Raw genomic sequence first — 16,913 nt, forward strand, 5'->3', positions numbered from 1 at the left:
TTCCGTGTACCCTTGGGTGATCGCTCCCCCTCGAGACCTTGGGTCCACATCTGTAACTAGGGCTTCAGGGTGGGTTTATCCAACAGTCCCAGAGCTGCCCTGACGGTCAAATCGGAGCTCCTCAAAGAAATACCTTTTAGGACTGTCCTCCCCAAAGTCCCCCCACCCCACAATGTGAAAGTGCATGGATGGGGGTGTTTATCCTCATTTCGCAGATGAGCGGGATGAAGCTCAGACCGGAACGGTGAGTCCCGCTAAGCAGCGCGACGCGGATTGGCTAAGGAACTCCTATCCAGAGAGCCCCCTGCCCCCGCCCCCGCCCGGGGTGGAGGGGCAGCCTCTGCCCCTTTAAGAACGCCCCGCGGAAACAAGCAGGAAGGGGGTGGTGCTTGCTCCCGCGACGGATGCGCCCTCGGACCAATGGGTGCTGCAGTCGCAGCAGCGGCGGCCAATGGGCACGGTGGGGGCGGGGCCGGGCGCCCGAGCCTGGTTCCCGAGGCGCGGCGGCCGCGGCTGGGGGCGGGGAGGGGGGCGCAGGACCCCAGGCGGGGGTCCCGGAGCCGGAGGCACGTGTCCCGGGGCGCCGGCAGGGTTGCGCCGGCTGGGGGCGCTGCCCAGGCCGGGGCTGGTCTGGGTGCCGGGGCGGCGGGGGCTGGGGCCGATGGGCGGGGCCAAGGGCCGCCGGGGGGAGGCGAGCCGGGGGGTGCGGAGGGTCGGAGTGCTAGAGGGGGCGCGGCCCAGCGCGGGCGGCCGGGGGTGGGGGCCGAAGGGGGCTGAGGGGAGTGGGTGGGGGCGGTGCTGGCAGAGAAGTGCAGGGCCGGGGCCCCGAGGGTGCGGGGGGTCGGGGGCCCCAGAGTGGTGGCGTCAAACAGGCATGAGGCGTTGGGAGCTTGGGTGGGAGGTTGACGGAGAGCCAGGTCGAGGCGAGGGGTGTCTGGAGGGCGTAGGGTGTTATGCGATTGGGAGAGGAGCGTCTGGGGACATCAGGGTGTTTACGGGTCGACTGAGCGGCTCTCGGGGGAGCTGCCCGGGTTGGGGGCGGTGGTTGGGGGAGGGGGGAGAGCGAGTATGCGGGCGCAGGGGATTGTGGGGGTGGGGGCAGGGAGGGTCTCAGAAAATGGGGCTGGAGCCCGGAAGGAGCAGGCAGGTGAGGGTTAGGGAGATGCTGTGGGTTAGGATGATGGCTAGGCTCTACGACCTCCGAGCTTGGGGCCTGGGGGAGAGGGGGAGTTCTTGGTAGCCCGAGGAGGGGGCTGTAGAATGCCGTGGGGGTCTTGACCACTTCTGTACAGGAGGCTACTTGGAGAGAGTGGTCAGGAGGCTCTAGGAGAAAGGGCTCCCAGGGAAGGGTTTGCGCCAGGGTCCTTGGTATTGGGGAAGTGGCATTAGAGTCGGTATGGAAAGAAAAGGCTTGGGATTTCTAGTGGCAACCCTTAGGAGAAGAGGCAGCTGGAGGTAGGGAGTCCTGGTAAAAAATTCAGTTCCCTTTGGGCTCTAAAAGTAGACTTCCTGAGACTTCAGTCCCTCTAACAAAATCCCAGTACCCCCTCTGGGCATTTAATCAGATAAAGCCCCAGGTTCAAATTCTGTCCCTTGCAGTTGCCTTGCTATGTGACCTTGGGCAAATGGCTTTGCCCCTCTGGGCCTCAATTGCCTTTTCTGCAAGATATGGTGTGGAGAGGGGAGTGTTTCCTACTTCTCTGGGTATTTGTAAAAACTATAAAATAATTAGCTGTAATAACAGTTATTATTGTTTGGGACTGATTGATGCTCAGGGTTTGATGTGTGGGGTCAAGCCCAGGTTGTTCTTTACCCACCGTATAGATGAGGAAATTAAGGCCTGGAGCCTCCAAGTCACATAGCAGATGATTGGCAGCATGGTGAATGGATGCAGAGAGGAATTCTTACCCCATCCATTCCCCCCACCAGGGCCAATTCCCGTCCCCCCAGCAGCATGGCATCCTGTGCTGAGCCCTCTGCCTCAGGGCCTGAGCCCACTGCCCCACCGCCTGCTGGGGTCCCACCACTTGAGGACTTCGAGGTGCTGGATGGGGTGGAAGACGCAGAGGGCGAGGAGGAGGAAGAGGAGGAGGAGGAGGAGGAAGACCTGAGTGAGCTGCCACCACTTGAAGATGTGGGGCAGCCTCCACTGGAGGAGGCTGAGCAACCTGGGGCCCTGGCCCGAGAGTTCCTGGCCGCCATGGAACCTGAGCCCGAGCCCGCCCCAGCTCCGGATGAGTGGCTGGACATCCTGGGTAAGGAGCAGGGGTGGCTTGGGTTGACCCTAATGGCCTGGACAGCTCAGGATCAGAAATGACCTTGGCCTAGGCCCTCCTCTCCCCTGAGCCTCCTTTTCCCCTTTCTGCTATGAAGTAGATTGGAAGTTAAACATGTAATCACGGTGATCGCCAGCCACCGGCAACTGGTTGAGACACTTCATATTTAAGAACCCCTTTCATTGTCACATGCACACACGCACATGCACATTGTGTTATGTTCCTGTTTCCCAGAGCTGCTAAGAGTGGCTCAGAGAGGCTTAGTCACCTGCCCAGGGCCACACAGCCAGTATGTCAGGTGCTGGCAACTCCCAGCCCCCACTGCTGCTTTTTTTAATATTTGTCTGGTGAGTACTTGTCCCCTGAAAATGTGTCTGGGGGTCAAATAGATCTGTGAACATCCTATTTTGTTCAGTCCTCTGTCTAGCTCATTGTAACTGCTCAGAGAAGTCCTGCAAGGAAGAAACTAGGGGAACCCACACACGTGGCCCACCATGTGCCCCATGATAGCAACTCTGGAAACTAGAGAAACATATTGCTACTGGTGCTGATATCTAGTATGTTAAATAATGTTAGAATCTGCTAATAAATGTAGCAGTAAAACATCATTAATCGGATCACTGATACTAATATTAAAGCAATAGTATCGTATAATACTGATACTGATAACACAGAATTGTTACTAATATCATCTCTACTGCTAATAGAAACATTACTTCTAAAAATAACACCAGAAAAAAAAAAAAGAAAAAAAAAAGAAAAAAAAAATAACACCAGGTAGTATTTACTAAGCACTGGTTCTGTGCAGGGCCTGTGCATCATATTTTAGCTTCACAGTAACCCTCTGATGTAATTCTTACCATATTCCCATCTTACAAATGAGGAAACTGAGGCTCAGAGAAGTGGAGGTGTTTGCTCAACAGACAGCTTCCTTTGCTATATTAGAATTTAGGAAGGTCTCCTCTACTGTTATTAAGAGCTGCCTTGCTGTGCCTCTAAGCACAAACCTGACTGTCCATTTATATTTGAGCCAGCTGCTTTCTGAGGTCAGAATTTGGGCTTCCGTACAAGGATACTGAGGCCTTGAGAGGGCATGTGATTTGCCCAGAGTCTATCCTGAATAGAGGTAGTGGCTGCTTGTAACCCTACCAGCACATCCACCATTAGTGCCCAGGAACTTAAAGACACAGGATTCCTAGGGATCCACTAGATCAGTGGTTCTGAGACCAGATATGGGGCATATACAAGCTGGGGAGCTGTACAGAAATTTGGAACATTCTAGAATATTCCAGAATATTAATAGATATTTCCCTGTCCCTCACCTTCAGTCTACGGTCCGTTCAGAGTTATGGTATATTCCAGACTAGAATAGTATAGAATCCAGGTAAATGTCAGAATATGGGTGATTGCAGGTGATATTACGATGACAGGCCTCACAGATATAAGCCCTCACTTGTCTCAGTGGTTGTTGTGGGATGACATTAGCTATCTTTGTTTTGGGGGTTCCTTGAGTGGATTCGTGAAGGTGCTGGGCCTCATGCAGGATCAGTGGCTGTTGGCCATGACCATTTGGCCATTCCTTTGATTTACGGGGGCATGGAGGAAAATGTGGGCTGTGAGGCAATTAGGGGCACTTTGCTTATAGGTCTTCTCGCTCTGTTTAACTTTTAAATTTGGTGACATTGTGCTTTGGTAGGGACTCACTCCTGGTGTCACGGGCACTCTGCTAACCAAGCAAAGTGCTCATTGGGTGTCACCAGGGGGCCCCCTGATGACCCCATTTCATGGCGAGGTAAACTGAGGCCCAAATGTTGAAGGGCTGGATTGGAGCCAGGAGAGGGAGTGGAGGGTGGCTCCAGAGTCTTTTCTGGACATCCCTGTCAGCCTGACTCTGCTGGGCGGGAGGACTTTTCTCAGCTCTTTGCCTTTGCTGTCTTAATTTTCTTAAGGTAATGGTCATGCTGGCAGCCATTATCATCACCCTTTCATGCCTAGTGTCCAGCCAGGGACTATCCCAGAGGCATGGGGTCACTTATCCAGTAAGTGGCAGGGCAGCTGTTTGAGGCTCAGCAGGGTGCTGGAAGAGGAGTGCTTGGGGAGCAAGCACCCATCTGACCTGCCCAGTGACAGACTGCTTGTCCCTGATTCCCCGACAGGGAATGGGCTGTTACGAAAGAAGACGCTGGTCCCAGGCCCACCTGGCTCGAGCCGCCCAGCTAAAGGCCAGGTGGTCACTGTACAGCTGCAGACCTCGCTGGAGAATGGCACTCGGGTGCAGGAAGAGCCAGAGCTGGTGTTCACCTTGGGCGACTGCGACGTCATCCAGGTAGGAGGGGGCAAGGGGCCTGGCATCTGGCCTAGGGCCCAGTGGAGGAGGCTGGGGCTGCGGCTTGGAGGGGGAGGAGGTGGGCTGGGGGGCAGGGAGATGTGGGGTCAGAGCGGGAATGGCATTGCTACTCTGTACCTGAGCCTGACTCTCTTGCCCCCACATATCCAGGCCCTGGATCTCAGCGTTCCACTCATGGATGTGGGGGAGACAGCTATGGTCACTGCTGATTCTAAGTACTGCTATGGCCCCCAGGGCAGGTGAGAACCTGTCACCAGCAGGATCCCTCCCTGTGGGGGACCCTTTTGCTTACCAATTTTATAGAAAAAGAAACAGACTTAGGGAGGGGAAGTCACTCATAAAATCAGGTAGCTCATGGGTGGCAAGTCACTTCCCTTTTGCTTTACTGAGGAGGGGGTGACGGTGGGGCCAGCTCCCAAGTCTTGAGCCTTTTTCCCCCTGCTCCCTAGCCAACCCAGTATGACGGTTCATTCGTAGCGGCCGCTGGGTCTGAGTGCTGCTCTTGCTCCATCCCCCAGCAGGAGCCCATACATCCCCCCACATGCGGCCCTGTGCCTGGAGGTGACTCTGAAGACTGCCGTGGATGGGCCTGACCTGGAAATGCTCACAGGGCAGGAACGTGTGGCTTTGGCTAACCGGAAGCGGGAGTGTGGTAATGCCCACTACCAGCGGGCCGACTTCGTGTTGGCGGCCAATTCCTACGACCTCGCCATCAAGGCCATCACCTCTAGCGCCAAAGGTGACTGCCACATCAAATCCCCCCACCCCCTGTGAAGGCATCCACTAGTGCCAGAAACATCAAGCCACAGAGGGCCTCAGACTCAGAATGTTCTGGAGTATTCCAGAATATGGATAGATGTCCAACTATTCCTAACCTTTAGGCTAGGGTCCACTGTAGACTTGTGTGGTATGTCCCCAATCAGTGGAATGTTACAGAACTCAGGTAGGTGTTAGAATGTGGGTAACTGTAGATCGTCTCAACTATGTGCCCTGTGGTTAAGCCTTTGCGTTGCTTAGGCTCTATCTTACCCTTCAGGAGTGCCCTGAGGATGGTGCTGGTCTTGGCCCCTGTTAGAGATACAGAAACTGAGACGGGAGAGGCTTGAGGTCCTCTGAGGAATAGATGGTGGAGGCCCCGCCCCCAGGAACTCAGAGCCCCTCTCCCCAGTCTCTTGTGACTTGTGACTTGTGTTCTCTGAGGCCCTCCCCACCCAGTCCCCCTCCACCAGGGCCTGGGTGACACAGTGTGTGGGGTGCCTTTCCCTGGGGGTAGAAGCCAGCTGGCCCTCCACATGGGCGGCTGTGGGGGCTTGGCAGCATGGTGACCACTGCCATGGTTGAACGCCATCCTCCCACAGTGGACATGACATTCGAGGAGGAGGAGCAGCTCCTACAGCTGAAGGTGAAATGTCTGAACAACCTAGCGGCCTCACAGCTGAAGCTGGATCACTACCGTGCAGCGCTGCGCTCCTGCAGCCTTGTGCTGGAGCACCAGCCTGACAACATCAAGGCTCTTTTCCGCAAGGGCAAGGTAAGCTGCAGGCTGCAGATGGATGGACCACAAGCTGTGGGCAGATGAGCATAAGCTACGGCTGGGCAGGCTAGTTCTCCCCAACCTAGGACAGCGGGGCTGGTTCTAAACTCTGGATTTGAGACAGGCATAGGTGTCAACCAGCCAAGCTCTCTGGGGTACAGGTAGGGATACTGAGTCCCAGACAGGTGCTGAGGTGTGGCCTGAAACACAGCAATTCATTGACTGAGGCCAGACTTGAACCCTAGGTCTTAGGTTCCCTCTTATACCTGACACTACTTAGTGGCCCTTTGGTGACTGCTCTTTGCATATAATCCTCTGTGGTTCACTTGTCTCACAGAGTGAAAGCCAAATCCTCATGGCAACCCTTGGGGCTCTGAGTCATCTGGTCCTCCCACCATTGCCTTCTACCTCTCCTCTTTCTTTTCTCCATTCCTGCTCAGCTTTCTCACTGCTTGCTGCCCAGGCCAGGTCTCTTCCCACCCGAGTGACTTTGCACAGGCTGTGCTCTCCACCTGAGATGTTCATACGTCAGATCCCCCCATGGATCCCTCTTTCACCTCCTTCAGGTCTTTGCTCTGATGTCACCTCCTCAGGAAGCTCTCCCTGCCGTGCCCACCTGACCCCCTATCCCATCTTCATGTTTTCGGTGTTGCCGTCAGCACAGGCAGGCGTCATCGTGGCTGTTATGTCCCTTACTAGGAGCTGGAGATTTTGTGTGTTTCACTCACTGGTAAATCTCTAGCCCTGCAAACAGGGCCAGGTACACAGTGGGAGCCCAGTAAGTGCTATGGAATGTAGGGATGAATTTTGCCTGTGTAGACTTGATCATAATTGGTTTTGCCCCATCTCTGTTCATCCCCACCCCTGTGTCTGTGTGTGTTTTGGGGAGAGGTTCAGCACCTTTCAGCAGTGAACTAAGGAAATTGAAATACAAGCAAACTGTAGGGGCAGCCCCGGTGGCTCAGCGGTTTGGTGCCTGCCTTGGGCCCAGGGCGTGATCCTGGAGACCCGGGATCGAGTCCTGCGTCAGGCTCCCTGCATGGCGCCTGCTTCTCTCTCTGCCTGTGTCTCTGCCTCTCTGTCTTCTCTGTGTATTCTCATAAATAAATAAAATCTTTAAAAAAAAATAGTGTTAAAAAAAAAAAAAAGCAAACTGTGGGTCACCTAGCCTGTTTATGAGAGGCATGAATAGGGCCTCCTTCCAACCAGCATTTTTTAAGCACTGTGTGCAGGGGTCTGTGTTGAAATGTGGAAAGAAGATGCCATCTCTATTTTTCTCAAGGATCTATAATCTTCTTGGGGGTAGTGGGATTATCTGATCATGTAGCCTCACACACATTTACATTGCCAGTTTTAGGTTACAGAAACCTACTCAAACAGATTCGAGGGGATCCCTGGGTGGCGCAGCGGTTTGGTGCCTGCCTTTGGCCCAGGGTGCGATCCTGGAGACCTGGGATCGGGTCCCACGTCGAGCTCCCGGTGCATGGAGCCTGCTTCTCCCTCTGCCTGTGTCTCTGCCTCTCTCTCTCTCTCTCTGTGACTATCATAAAAAAAAAAAAAAAAAAAAAAAAATCAGATTCAAGCAAGAGGAGGAATTAATAGTTTATAAAACTGTCAAGTACAAGGGGCTTGCTTCAGGCATGGCTGGATCCGGGTGTTAAACAATGTTGTAGGGATGCTTTGCCTGATTGCTGTAGGTTTTCCTCTCATGGTGACCAAGATGCTTCTTCCTGTCCGCTCAAAAGTTCAAGGCTTCCATCCTCCCTGCTTAGTATCTGGTTTCTCAGTGACACCAGAGTAGTTCCAGCTGGATCTCATTGGTTGGCTCTGAATCATTCACTGTAGTCAAAGCTTTGGAAATGTTCAGTTGGCTTCTTGAGCCAGCCAGGGTTGAGGCCACCACCCAGGTTTCCTGCAAAGGATGAGACTGACATGCAAGGAAAGGAGCAGATTGGGATGACACTGAACCCAGTGGGCACTTATGTAGTTCTGAGGGCTTGGGAAAGATATGAGGGTGGCTGGATCCGTGGGGTGATTGTTGGTGATAAATTTGGGACTAGTCAAGGTGGCCAGGAGCCTGGCAGAGCTGAGTCTTTTGAAGAAGATCATGGTCTCTTGTGATGCCATCCATTTCCTCCCACAGGTGCTGGCCCAGCAAGGGGAGTACAGTGAGGCCATCCCCATTCTGAGGGCAGCCCTGAAGCTGGAACCTTCCAATAAGGTGAGTAGAAAGGAGGCAAGCTTGGGTCTTGCCCTGCCATCCTGTGGTCTTCCCCTTGTCCTTTTGGCTGCGGCTCTCCCTATGGTGCCCCAGCCTGGGCAGTGACAGCGAGGGGGTGGGTGGCCAGAGAGCCCCAGCCGGCTTGCTGAGACTCCCATCACCCCTGCATAGGTAGTCTGGGCTCACCTCTCCCAAAGGAGTCCCAGAGCCAAGGGTGCCACCAACATGGCCAGTATCAGCAAACTCAGCTTTTCTCCCCAAATCTTCCAGTGTTCTGGCCACCTTGTGCTCTGCCCCATCCACTGGTTACCTAGGGAGATAGAGGTGGCAGTCCAGTTTGCTGATGCCCAGGGTGGGGCCGATGGAACTTCTATGGCCCAGTGGTCCTAGCCCCAAAGTGACTGGGGGCACCAGAAAAGCAGCACATCAGAAATGATGGTCAGGTTGGCTGGTGCCACTGTGTGTTCTTAGCCAACTGACACCCACCTCTTGTAGACGATCCACGCAGAGCTATCGAAACTGGTGAAGAAGCACGCAGCCCAGCGGAGCACGGAGACTGCCCTGTACCGGAAAATGCTGGGCAACCCCAGCCGGCTGCCTGCCAAGTGTCCTGGCAAGGGTGCCTGGGTGAGCGGGGGCTGGCAGGCACAGGGATGCTCTCAGAGGAGGGGCAGGGGCTAAGGGCGGGGCACACCACGTAGAAGGAGTTTCTTCATTTTGCAAGCATTGTCAACTGGGCTGTGTTGGACTACACGGTACACAGAGAAGCCTCAGCCCCATGCGGCCAGGGCTAGAGCAGAAGATGGAACACAACTTGGAGGGCCCAGGGTGGGGAATGATAGCTCTTCCAGAGGGGAAGGGGAGGTGTTCTAGAACAGGGGACATTTGGCTTGAGTTTTGATGTATGAGTAGGAGTTTGCCAGAAGGTGGGAAAGGCATTGTCAGGCAGTGGTTTGCTGGGAGGCCTGTTTGGACCATGTTGGTAGCTGAAGCCCGGGGTATCCATCTTGACCGCCCTCCAGCCTTCTCTTCCCTCCCCTTTATCCACAGTCCATCCCCTGGAAGTGGCTCTTTGGGGCGACTGCTGTTGCCCTGGGGGGCGTGGCTCTCTCTGTGGTCATCGCTGCCAGGAACTGACCACCCAGGCGGCCACCACCCCCTCGCACACCATGGACCCCACCCCGCGCTCCCTAACTTCCCCAGGCTCCCTGTCCACTGCCCTGTCTGATCTAGCCCCCTCCTCTGGGGCGAGAGCAGTGAGGTGTGGGGGCCATGTGGCCCCAATGAGCCAGGAGGGACTGTGGCCCTATAGGAGGAAAGTGAGGCAGGGCCTGGGCTTCATATCCAGCCAGGAGGGAGGGGGCCCTCATTCCTCCAGACCCAATTCCCACCCCCACCCCCTTGGGTTAGGTCTCAACAGAGGCCAGTTTCTCCTTCCCAACAGGCCTGGGGGCAGCCCTTTCCTAACTCAGTCCCTGTCCAAGCGTCAACCCCTGCCCACACCGCCTGCTGCCCTCTGTCCAGGTTCTCCTTCTGACCCCTCCCGTGAAATAAAGCCTCCTACCCCGCACTCTGCCGTCTCCAGTACCTTCTTCCACTGTCACTTGGGGCTGGGCCAGAGATGGCCCGTGTCACATCCAGGGCCATGGACCAGAGTGGAGAGTGTCTCCTCTCAGGCCACCATGGCAGCAGACCTGATTTACAGAGGGGGAATGGAGGCTGGAGAGGTGAGGTGATGCTTTCAGGGTACCCAGCTGGATCTCGCAGGAGTTCACACACAGCTGGGCTGGTTCCTCCACTTTTCTTGTCTCTGTTGCCCCATCTGAAAATGGAGATCCTGACAGGACCTAACTGGGGATGGTGCTGAGACCTCAGTGACCACAGGGGGCTGGCTACTCTGCAAACTGACAGCTCCGGTCTGGGTAGCAGCATAGCCAGTGCAAAGGTCCTGGGGCAGGATTGAGCCTGGTGCATTCAGAGTGAAGAAGAGTGTGTGGTCAGCAGAACTGGATCCTGCAGGGACTAGGGGGAAGGGTTGGGGTTGAAGCTAGGAGTTCCCCTTGATCTCCTTTAGTTTTTCCCCCAACCTGGGGCTGTAGGTGCTTTTCCCATACATGCTGCCACCAGAACAGGCAGAGCCAGTGTTCCAACTTCTGTCAGCACAGCACCTGAGGCCCATCTCACGGCTTCATCCTGCCTCCGGGAAAGGGGCTCTTTGGGAATAGGTCACCACAAGGGTCTGTCCTGCACCTGTCTCCTAAGCCCAGGAGGGAAAGCCACCGGCCACAGCCACCCAGTAGAAGGTAGCGGTTAGGCCTTGAACTTGCCTGCTCCTGGCCTCTGCTCTATGAGCCATGAGGATGACTCTGGACACAGATCTGTGGGTAGCTTGAACCTGCTCCTCCTTTCTACACCATTCAGTCCCTTGAGGGTTGTACTTTATACTCAGACAGGAGGGGGCTCTGTGGGTTGTGCTGCCATAGGGGCTGTGGGTTGGCCAAGTTTGGGAGGGGGCAGAGTCCCAGGTAGGATACCCCCTCCTCAGCCTTAGCCTAGCCTCAGCCCCCTCCTAGCTGACCTCAGGCTAGGAAGCTGGCCTGGACTGATGACCGTGGGCTGGCTAGGGTGACTTCCTGGCCTGGGTTGTGAGGGTCACTGCTGCCACCATCCCCAAGTACTGTTTATGTGCTGGCATGGCATTAGTCTACCAGGGACCCACAGTGGCTTCATTTCTGGGCCCATTCTTCACATATTCTGGAGACAAGTCCTATGTTAGGTAGGTATATTGTGAATATTTTTTTCATTCTGGGGCTCACTTCATTTTCTTAGAGCAGACGTTTTAAATTTTGATGAAGTCCAATTTATGTTTTGCTTTTCTACCATTCTGTGTGCTTTTTGTCAACATTTGCTGAACCCACTTGGTAGGGATTTTCTAGGCTTTCTTTTAATAATTTTTTTATTATTATTTATTTATGATAGTCATACAGAGAGAGAGAGAGAGAGGCAGAGACACAGGCAGAGGGAGAAGCAGGCTCCATGCACCGGGAGCCTGACGTGGGATTCGATCCCGGGTCTCCAGGATCGCGCCCTGGGCCAAAGGCAGGCGCCAAACCGCTGCGCCACCCAGGGATCCCCATCTAGGCTTTCTTTTAAATGGTTTATGGCTTCAGCTTTTCCATGGAGATCACGATTCACCTTCAGTCAATCTTTGTATACAATGTGAGGTTGGAGTTCAGGTCCATTTTCCGTATAGCCTATCCAGTTGTTCCAGGAACATCTGTGGGGAAGACTTTCTTTTCCCTAGTGAATTACTGGGGCAGTTTTGTTAAAAATCCGTTGATGACAAGTGTGAGTCTTCTGGCCTCTGCTCTATCCTCAGGGTCTCTGTCCTTTTTGTGGGTCCCTTATTGGGTTGCATGCTCTCCTGAAGGCTGTAGCTTTTTAGTAACACTGGAGTCAGGCTTTGCTCCAAAGTTCTTTTGGTTGTGCCCATTATTAGCTGAGCAGACCAAGGCCCAGAAAGGAGGGTCCCATCATCTGGAAACAAAAGGCAAGATTAGGCCCAGGTCAGCCTGCCTTCAGAGCCCATGCTCTGACCACCAGCCAGTTCTGCACCTCCTTACAACTTCTAGCTGGGAAACAAGCAGAGAGGCTTTGAATGCCATGGCCAGGAGTGTGAACTTTAGTGTATTTATTCCCTTGGTCATTCCATCCTCAATGGTCTGAAGGGGGCGGGGGGCAGGGTGTCCAGGATGAGGGGCATGGAAGTTTCTTTGAAGACCCAGGAGTCCTTTGGCAAGCGTGAAGAGTGCTCCTAGGACTGGCATGGCATGGGCAAAATTGTGTTGGCGAGGCAGTATGTGATACATTCAGAAGACAGCTAGGATGGATTTTTCTTAAATATGAAAACACATACCAGTGCCTCTCGTATACTTGGACTTAGGCTGTGACTCAGCATGGCCCTGCCCTTGAGGGCTGTAGCTCACAGTGGGCTATGAATTTGAAGTGAGCATGATAGAATGAGCTGTGTGTGTGTGTGTGTGTGTGTGTGTGTGTGTGTGTGTGTGTGAGTGGGAGGGGAAGAGAGCAAGCCTTCACATCTGAGCACTTCAGCGGGGCATCCTTGGCGTGCCTCTATGTCATGTCATCGTTAAAGGATAGCCTCCTGGGTCACCCAGTGTGGGACCATTAGGTCCCTGACTGCCTGTGTCCTCTATTTCTCATGGTGGAACTCGCCTTCATGCCTTTCCATCCAGGTTCCCCACCAGCCTTCAGGGGTAGGTCTGCAACCCAGGCTTGACCAATCAGAACATTGTAGCCCTCTGGCCACAGTACTGGCACCAAGATGGTCATGTGGCCCACAACAAGCCAATCAAAGCCTGTTCTGATACTTCTGGAGCCAGAGGGAAGTAGGTACTCTTCTTCTAGGGGCTGCTGAGCTGGTTGATGATGGCCTGGTAGTGCTGTGATTATCTTTGTTCCTACAAAGGGACCTGAGAGTGAAGTCTACCCAGAGAGCAGAGCTGAGAGAGAGACACGTGGACACGTCCTAGTGACTCCATTTAGCTCCTGGAGCTAGCTGGACCTGGAGTCTGTCATTTCTTTAGTCTTTTGAGCCAATAATTGTTTTTGCCTGAGTCAGTCTAGATTTTCTGTTGCATGTGGGTGTTTAGAGGAGGGGGATCTGCCGGCTTATATCAGTTTTGTTCTGTGGCCTGCTGTGTCCTCCTCGGGGAGCCTCCCTCACTGGGCAGAGGACAGAAAGGAGTGATCATAAATGCTTGTGAACAGATGGGTAAGTGGAATAAAATTAGTACAGAATCCTCAGTCACCTGGGCATGGAGGTGTTTGAACTGACATTGAGAATTGTCTAGGAGTCTAGCAAGCACACAGGCTACCTTTGAGGAACAGTTCAGATGGCCATCACTACAAACTGTTCCCAGGTAATCTAGGCCCTACCTTCTTCATGGCTCCTGGTGAGGATGATGCAGCTGATTCATGAAGCAAAATGGCAGTTTGGGGGGCACCAGAAGGCCTTACCTGATGTAGATCAGCAAAGAAATAACTAAGCAGGCCTAGGGTTGTCCAAACGCTGCACATTCCCAAGAAAGGACTGGCCCTTGGTCTGTACCTGGTAGGTCAGGTCTACATTCTTGGGAAGTCCTGACTGATCATCTGTGCTAACAATATAATTTAGGGTGGGGCTCTTGGTCCCATAATTTCACCTTGACTTGAGGTCAAGCACATGGGTGGTCAGCCCTCCTCCCCAATAAAAACCCTGGAAAACCAGGCCCGGGTGAGCTTCCCTGGTTGGCAGTAATCTGTGAGTGTTGTTGCAAAGGTTGCTAGGAGAATTAAGTGGTCCACATCTGGATGCTTGCCTGGTTTCTCCTGGTCTCTGCCTTAGGCACTCTTCTCCTTTCACTGTGATTAACCATAGTCATGGATCTAACAGCTAGACTTGCTGGATCTGAGATGCCCAGCTGAGGAAGCAGTGGAGCAGGCACAGGACCCTGGGGCTGCATGCTGGCTGCCCCATCAAGCAGAGGGGGTGTTCCAAAGTGAGTGTTCTCATGGGTCCTTGCATACTCTCTGCTACAAAATAGTATATTCCAAAGTCCTTAAGGCTCATTTGCTGAAGGAGCAACAGAGCTGGTAGAAAGCTGTGGGGCAGGTGTGCAGAGGTGTGGCTCCAAGGGCTGCAGGCTGCAGAAATTTTAAGGTGTTCCTGAGATTTCTCATTCTGCATCATCACAGGACAAGAAGTAGGACAGATCTCACTCCTGTGATTATGTTGTTATTGGGCACAGTTGACTGAGATATGGAGATAATCTGGGTGGGCCTGACCTCGCTGGTTACAAATGAGGAAGGCAGAGAGACTTGAAATATGAGAGGGATTCAACATTCAAAATTCTCCCTCTCAATAGAGGGAGGCTGTCTTACTGAGGTGGAGGGGGGCCATGTGGTTAGCACCTATGAGTGGCCCCCAGCTGACAGCCAGGAAACAGGGACCATAGTCCTACAACCACCAGGAAATGAATTCCACCAACAACCTGAAGAAGCTTGGACATGGATCCTCCTGTTGAGCTACTGGATCTGAGGATGCATCCCAGCCAACACCTTGCTTGCCAGCTTCATGGGACCTTGAGCAGAGAATCAATTAAAACATACCAGACTTCTGATAGAAACTGTGGGATAATAAATGTTTGTTGTTTTAAGCCACTAAGTTTGAGGTACTTTGTTATGCAGCAGTAGCTAACAAATACAGGTATTAGCAATAGCTGTTTGGTAGCAATTGCTGACTAATGAATGGCAGGTGTTCATCCCAGTGTGGTTTAAAAACACATAAGCTGCAGACAACATAAATAGATAACAGAAAGGGATTACATAGATAAACTATTGTAAACCCATTAATAATAATGATTTCCATGATGATGCCATTTGCCAATGGTCCAGGACCAGGCTCTTGTGTAAATGCTGTGATTATACATATTTTATGATGTGAGCACACCGAGGAGGGCAAGACATGTCCAGAGCCATATAGGGAATGAGCAGCAGACCAGGATCACTATTCCCATTGTAGAGATAGAGCTTTTGCAATAAACTTGCCAAGTGGAGTATGTGTTCACGGGCCATCCGTTAGTGATCAGCCAGCTTCCTGGGGTCCCACTGGGAGCCATTGGGACATTAAACATACAGCGGAGAGATGCTCATTACTAAGCAGCACGGCCCATAGTTGCAGTGTTCTTAATTCTCTCTTTTTTGTGGGGGTGGGGGGGAGGTCAGGGAAGGGAGAGAGAGGGATGGGGAGGGGCAAAGGGAGAGGGAGAGAGAATCTTCAGCAGATTCCACCCAGTATGGAACCTGATGTGGGATTTGATCTCACAACCCTGAAATCATGACCTGAGCTGAAATCAAGTCAGATGCTTGAAGAACTGAGCCACCCAGGTGCTCCCTCCTCTCTTTTTATTTTATTTATTTATTTTAAATATTTTATTTATTTATTCATGAGAGACACAGAGAGAGGCAGAGACATAGGCAGAGGGAGAAGCAGGCTCTCTGCAGGGAGCCTGATGCAAGACTCAATCCCAGGACCCGGGGATCATGACCTGAGCCAAAGGCAGATGCTCAACCACTGAGCCACCCAGGCACTCTGCCCTCTCTTTTTATTTATTTAAAAAAAATTTTTTTATTATTTATTTATGATAGTCATACAGAGAGAGAGAGAGAGAGAGAGAGAGAGAGGCAGAGACATAGGCAGAGGGAGAAGCAGGCTCCATGCACCGGGAGCCCGACGTGGGATTCGATCCCGGGTCTCCAGGATCGCGCCCTGGGCCAAAGGCAGGCGCCAAACCGCTGCGCCACCCACGGATCCCTTTTTATTTATTTTTTAAATTTTATTTATTTATTCATGAGAGACACACACACACAGAGAATGAGAGAGAGAGGCAGAGGGAGAAGCAGGCTCCATGCAGGGAGCCAGATGTGGGACTTGATCCTGGGTCTCCAGGATCACGCCCTGGGCTGAAGGCAGCGCTAAACCACTGAGCCACTGGGGCTGCCCCTGCCCTCTCTTTTTAAAACAACATTTAAGTATTCCTACACCTAACGTGGGGCTTGAACTCAACCCTGAGATCAAGAATTTCATGTTCCCCCTACTGAGCCAGCCAGGCGCCCCTATTCTTAATTATCTTCTCTTCAAGCCTCAGTTTCCAGAAGGTAATCCTGGATGCCAAGCACTGAACCCAGAGCTGGGGACATTTTAAGCACTCAGTGTTACTACTGTTGTCTGTGAGCTAAATCCACAGAGGCTCAGAAAGGGGTCATGCATTTCCCAATGTCATACAGTGAGCTGGTCAGCCTTCAAAGCTGGCTCCTCCCATGTTCTCCATTCAGCAGTCCAGCTGTCTCTATCCTCCCCATCATTCACTCCAGACTGCCCATGCCTCACCTAATCCTGCCCTTCTGTGATCCCTCTGGGCAGTGCAGTCCTGCTTGCTCCAATATTTACCTGGCCTAGCTCCTAGGTAAACCGCTGGGCCCAGACAGTGGGCAGAGGGCTCAGTGTGTCTGAGCAAGTGCTAGCATCTTCCAGGTAGGAAGCACTGATCCCAGGTGAAGGATAGAGGATTCCAGAGCCTTGACCCTAGGCTTAGGCAGGCTGGATGTGAAACCTTTCTAAGTCTCATTCTCCTCATCTACAAAATGGGCTGAGGGCTGTGTTGTGAGAATTAAATGTCATTTATTCATTCAACACATTTCCTGAGCACCTACTCCATGCTAGGTCCTGTGCTGAGGGTGTTCAATGAGGAAATATAGGGAAAGGGACCCAGGTGCCTAATCAGGAGGGTTCTGGATCAGAAAGATATTAAATTTAAGTTCCAGCCAGCCTGCTCGCTGGCGGTGCCACTGCCCTTGAGTGCTGCCTCACACCTCTTAGTTTCACCTTTTTTTTTTTTTTTTTTTTTTTTTTTTAGTTTCACCTTTTATAAATGGAGATATTAACGGCAGGTATGGGAGAGTGTTTCAAGAAAT

The 16,913-nt window shown here is 52.8% G+C and overlaps 1 protein-coding gene across 10 annotated transcripts; it reads left to right on the forward strand.

The window, feature by feature from the left end:
• Nucleotides 1-447: 447 nt before the first annotated feature.
• Nucleotides 448-9,948, forward strand: FKBP8 (FKBP prolyl isomerase 8). 10 transcript variants are annotated; one of them, XM_072721174.1, is made up of 9 exons: nt 448-566; nt 1,930-2,255; nt 4,433-4,602; nt 4,774-4,862; nt 5,142-5,362; nt 5,982-6,154; nt 8,301-8,378; nt 8,874-9,005; nt 9,429-9,948. In XM_072721174.1, exons 2-9 carry the CDS (start codon nt 1,955-1,957, stop codon nt 9,513-9,515), a joined length of 1,251 nt encoding a protein of 416 aa, XP_072577275.1. In that variant the 5' UTR covers nt 448-566; nt 1,930-1,954; the 3' UTR covers nt 9,516-9,948. The 10 variants fall into 10 exon arrangements, with proteins under 10 accessions (XP_072577275.1, XP_072577276.1, XP_072577279.1 ...); XM_072721175.1 differs by having other exon boundaries at nt 5,145-5,362; XM_072721178.1 differs by lacking the exon at nt 448-566 and adding an exon at nt 656-703.
• Nucleotides 9,949-16,913: the final 6,965 nt, after the last annotated feature.

This window comes from Vulpes vulpes, chromosome 9 (assembly GCF_048418805.1).
Source record: "Vulpes vulpes isolate BD-2025 chromosome 9, VulVul3, whole genome shotgun sequence".
Taxonomy (NCBI): Eukaryota; Metazoa; Chordata; class Mammalia; order Carnivora; family Canidae; genus Vulpes; species Vulpes vulpes.